General features: G+C 43.1%; 1 protein-coding gene across 1 annotated transcript in view; it reads right to left on the bottom strand.

Moving 5' to 3' along the window:
- Positions 1 to 3871, bottom strand: part of LOC134093435 (cGMP-inhibited 3',5'-cyclic phosphodiesterase 3A-like) — a 77206-nt gene extending 73335 nt beyond the window's left edge. The window contains exon 1 of the mRNA XM_062546487.1: positions 3062 to 3871. Within this exon, the coding sequence (XP_062402471.1) occupies positions 3062 to 3871 (810 nt within the window). The remainder of the gene's footprint in view (positions 1 to 3061) is intronic.
- Positions 3872 to 5752: the final 1881 nt, after the last annotated feature.

The following is a 5752-nucleotide window of genomic DNA, read 5'->3' as shown; positions in this document are numbered from 1 at the left end:
CTTTTATTGTGAAGCTGTTCTGCCTGAAGAGCCAACAGATACTGGCAGGCCGTGTGGAACCACATACATAGAGCAGTGTGTGTTTATCAAACACAACCCCTCCGAAGGAAAAACGGTCTGCTTGAGACGAGGGATATACATAGGAGACGATAAAAACTGTTTTGTTTTTTCCACTGAGTGCTGAAGGATGGGATGGTGCTGGAGAGATACAGAGCTTCTCCTTTCTGTATTTATTTTTTCAAATAAACTGTTTTGATCTGAGGAGTGGCAAACTGAAGGGGATCTCTCCATGAAATAAACAAGGGCATTAGCACAGGCCAGTTGACAACGTCAACACTAAAGCGCAACACTGTACGTTTTTACCAGCATGCCACAGCTTATCTGAGAGCGTGGGCCATACTTCCTTGCAGAGCTGACACAGTTTAGCATTCCTGGAGCCCTGGCTATCATTACACTAACAAACTGATGTCACGTCTCGAAAATGGTCAAGGAAAAACATATTCAACTAAAGAGGCATCCGGACTTTTTGTAGGCCGTAGTGATGGCAGACAGCACTGTTCACACTTCTTCATGCTCATCGAAGGGTAGAGACGGACGTCAGATGTGTGTGTGTGTGTGTGTGTGTGTGTGTGTGTGTGTGTGTGTGTGTGTGTGTATGTGTGTGTGTGTGTCTGGGGAGGGGGAGATGACTACCACAGATCACCAGGGGCTTATTGACTCAGTACCACAGCGAGACCACACAAGACTGCGGCACCACATGTGCGCCATGTGCCCTGCATCCGTGCACGCACGCAGCACACAAAATAGCTTCTCCCATCGATGTGCTGATTGACTCCCATGCCGGAAAAATCAAGAGGCAAACCAGTAGAAAGAGATCTGGGGTATGGGGATCGGGACTAGAGAGCTACTGCTCGCTCCTACTGACAGCCATACTGTCATAACAGGGTTACGGTGCTCAAAACAAAGGGCCTGTGGTTCTGCAAATGAGTCACTAGAGGGCTCATCCAGAGCTGGCACTTCAGGTATACTGTATGAATACATGTGCTGAATGGCTCAGCCGATTCCCTTCAGGTTTGTACATAACATACCAAAAATAAAAATAAATAAGTATTCACAGTAAATTTAAAAAATGCAGAATGTCATTGAATTGAGTATTTTATAATATCTTAATCTTATAATTTAAACCTTCATCTTGCAAATGTCCTGTATCCTGTATGCAATAGCAATCAATGCATTAAATACACTGAATTACATGACAAAAATATATGAATGCAACTATGGTTTGATGGAAAACATGTCTCAAAAATGAATCTAGCACAAATGATTGTTTGAGGTGCCATTCACTGATTCAACTTAGTAGCTCTTGAAAATAGCAATTTCAGTTAAATAAAAACATTGCCACAGGGAAAACATACACCTCTGCTGCTATTGAGTTGTTCCTCTGTCAGCCAGGCTTTGGCAGCTATCAACTACATCCAAAACTGTCCTCCACTAACTCTCCCTTCAAAACAATCTATCACGGTCCTCATTCTCTGTGAATGATTTCCTAAAGATACACTCACCTGAAACAACTAGATTTACAGACATGCCAGGCACTAAGATATGTCATATATCAAGCAAGAGACCAGCATGCAGGCTGTGCTGTAAGTTAAACGCCTGCGTCATCCCGGTGCACTCTGAAAGCTGAAGTTTGTTTTCTGAGGACACAGCATCCGCACAGGTTAACCACCGCGGCGGAGCTATCAATGAGAGCTTTTGATCCGACAGAAAAATCTGTTTCTCGTTGGAAGTGCTCACCATAGTCACCGACTTTTCCACCAGCAAGGGTCGTAAATCCACACCGCCGACCCAGCCTTTAAATCAGAAAAGTGCAGTAACCCCTGGCCCTGTGGTTCTCAACAGAAGTGTTCAAATGTTCTGGGCTTCGAGCGGCATAGGCATCATGCCTTCCAGAGGCCCCCTCAAGTGCCAGCTGTTCATACACAGAGCCCGTGGACAGCAATCAGTGGCTCTGGCATTACATTAATTGCTGGTGATCATTAAACAAACATAAATTGTCACACAGCTACAGTGTGTCGTTTAAGGCCAGCTATGTGTCTAAGAATTAGCAGCAGTGAGCATGTAACAACAGACACTCTCCTGCATCCATTATCAAAAGAAAAACAAGAAATGCACTGACAAGAAGGTGATTCTTGTCTTTAATGTGCGCTACTAAAGAAATCATGTCTGGCATCTGTCATGAGAGATAAACTGAGCTTCCCATACAAATTACTTGGTGAATAAGAAATCATATGATTGCACATACTGTTTATGACTGATGCATCACCCAAGCAAAATGACCACTTCGTATAATGTTGTAAATGTGCAGCAACAAAAGGCAATGTGCATATTATTCACATATTTTCATCACAGTAATATTAAAAGTGACTCACACTGACTTAGAAGAGCCTAAACACATATTGAGGCAAAGAGCAAAGGTATTTTACAATTGCAAAGATTTGGTTCTGTCTGTGCAATATGTGTAAACTCTGGATTTGGCATAAACTAAAATAAAATGTGCTATCATTAAATCATATTCTCTGTCCAGCAGGACAGGAAATCTAAGAGGAGAGAATAAACTTTGTAGAAATTATAGCTTGTGTGCGTACCTTGGAAATGCAGAATAATTAAGCCTATGATAACTCTGAATCTGAAAAGAAATCTGATTATCTCCCACTAGAATAATTATATATTTTTAAAACTGCTATTTAGTTTAAAAATGTCCAAATGTAGCACAAAACAATAATACATTTGTATGTTATGCTACCAATTATCAGTAACCAGACATTAAATAGTAGAACAGACCACATTAATAACTGTAATTTCTAATAACATGTTTGTTATTTGTTTTAGGATATTTTGTACAATTACTTTCATTGCTCATGGTTATGTTGTTTTCTGAAATCTACCTAATGTAACGCCAAAAATGTCCCAACATGTTCAGAAGTACTAAACAATTCTCGAACAGTACTGGCCATGCTGCCCACCGCTGGATGGGACAGGGTGAAAAACGAATCCTTACCTGGTCTCTTTGTAAGCATGGCAATGAAGTCCTCCTGTGTGACTTGCTGTTGGACTGACTGTGAGCCATGTCTGAGGATATTACAGAGCTGGACCTCCTTCGCCTTTTAAATACAGGGACCTCTTCCTTCGACCCAGTCACGGAGGTACAACCCTCCCTGTGAATCCCTTCTTTCGGAAATACCTTGTCAGCATACCTCGCTAGTAAGATTCCAAGCACTCCGACCAGGTATGCCAAGTAAGGTCTCCAGGCTCCGCGTACTTTGTTCAGAGATATCAGTGAAATAGTCCTGAGGACACTGATGAAAATGATGACGGAGACCCCCTGTTTGAGTCTAAGCACCATGAGTGCGCTGCTTGCCAAGCAGGCGAGCACCACCACGGCAGACGCAAGGGAGAACGTCTGACCATTCGCCCCGTCAAACAAGCAGCGCGCCGCGGCTTCGCCCAAGTGGCACACGGTGAGAAGGAAGAGAGAAGTTTTAATGCATATCCCACACCGGATTAGATACAGCCCGACCCAGAAGAAGGCACATGCAAGGGTAAAAACGGGCGAGATAACATGCCACAAAGTTAGCAATAGCTCCCCCGCGCAGCTGGATAGAAAATGAATGAAGGACGCAGACGGTCTGTCACTACCAGGTTCAGTCTCCCAGTCAACACATTTAACAACCAGAGCGAGAAAAACCGAAAGCGACCCCACAGACACCACAGAGCGGAGCTTTTGGGAAGTCCATATTTTATAGAGAACAAGCCTCTCCCACAATCCACATTCAGGGTCCTGACGAAGCGAGACGACACATGTTTTCATATATCCATTGCGATGGGGTGCCTTCGAGCTGTTCTCGTGAGTGGTGCCTGATGCACCACTTTGACTGACAGAGTTCACTGCCATCAGATTGATTTGCAGAGTAAAGTACCCTGTAGCAATGCAAAACGTTTGAGTGTTAAGCCATCACGGCACCAGTGCGTTGGGTAATGTAATGCTTGACATTTCCAGAGGACGTGTTATGTACATGTAAGTAATAGCGGAACGAACACATGTCCTACATAAATGCACGTGCTGTGAATAGTTTGATTTCAATGTATTATCCCAACGCATCTCATTTCCTTTGTTGTACTCCAGGTAAAAGGGTGGAGGGCACCCCCAAAGGAGTACCAGCGAACCAGTGTGGCAGACCAACTTCTGACGTTGAGCAGAATTAGGCCATTTGCTGTGTTTTTGTTTTTTTCCCCTCGCACTCCAAAGGATTGCGCTCGAGCCTCGCTGCCGTCTTCAGGAGCTTTTGTCACCTCAGGTCAAGATCGTTCGACTCTTGCTGTCCGCTTTCAATACGGACGCCGTTCTTGAGTAGCCTACTTCGTACGACCACCGTACTCTGTCACGTTTCACACTTCTTGGGTCTTTCTCCGTGGTTGCCCCAGGTCGTAATGCTGTCAAGGCGTGAGGAAAAAAATAGACTCACAATTAACGCGCTCCAGTCCTGAATCGTGAAGCTCGAGGAGAGGAGGGGATTCTTTGCTTTGTTACTCATCAGCTCCTCTGGCGCTGCTGGTGAGCGTGCTGGTGTATGCAGCAGCAGCACTCGCCGTCTTCAGTTCACACCCACCCCTGGCTTAACACAGGACCATGCTTTCATTCAGCAGTCCGGTGGCACAGTGAACTTCATTGAAATGAAACATTCCATCTTCTAAGGTTCCAGCTCAAGGGCATGACTCGCCATCTCGACTTCTCTCCGTTTTTGCACACGCACAAAGGGGCTCACGAGCAAGAGAGGGGTTTCGGCGGGAGTTTCCGCCTAATAATCAGATTTTGGAGACATCTGAATAATGGAGCGTGCCCTACATTCCGTTCTCTTCTGCTGTTCGTTATCGCAGGTTATGGAATTTTTAATAGGAGTTGTTATATCTCAACACAAACACCTAACACAAACAAGAGTATATTAATTTACCTGTCTGTCCCATCAATGAAGTGTAGGCTATCAATCAAAGTGAATTATAATTTAAAAATATACTTGCAGCTCGGTGATGGTCACTGTGTGTTGACAGATAGCCTACTGTATATCTAGTCACTGATAATATTCACCATTATAGTCCTCCAAGCCATCAACATCATTTGCCACATTTTCTACCTTGCACTATATCAGATAAATCACACATCTGAGGGTAGCTTACATTTATATGGTTGTGAGGTTTAAAAAAAATCATCAGTGGATTGTATTTAGCATCTGACTGATCTGGCAGAATTCCAAGGTCTCTTTATAGGTAATGCCACTAATTTGAAAGGCTGATGTCTTGGTTATGGTTGGTTATGGTTATTGCTATATAGCAGACGCCTAAGTCCAAAGCGACATACAAGTTAAAAAGCAATACAATAACTATTTTAAAAGTTTAACAATTTCACAGGAGAATAGCAATATAAACAATAAGCAATATCAATTCAAGCAATAACCTAATGAAAATAAACAATGAATATATAAACAAGGTCTTGTACTCTGATGGCACACTGAACTCCAACTGCATACTTCAAAGACTGTAGTAAGTGGTAGTTTGGTATTGTGACCACAAATAAATATTGTTTGACCTTAGTCATCATTCAATTTCAATGCTACTCCATTCCAGGTTATGGCATTTTCTTTTGTAGATGATTAAATGTTGCTTGTCACTCTCATTTTATTCAAGTAAAACCAGC

This window comes from Sardina pilchardus, chromosome 10 (assembly GCF_963854185.1).
Source record: "Sardina pilchardus chromosome 10, fSarPil1.1, whole genome shotgun sequence".
In the NCBI taxonomy this organism is placed as follows: Eukaryota; Metazoa; Chordata; class Actinopteri; order Clupeiformes; family Clupeidae; genus Sardina; species Sardina pilchardus.
The sequence above is the reverse complement of the archived record's forward strand: the minus strand, read 5'-3'. Positions and strand labels throughout refer to the sequence as shown.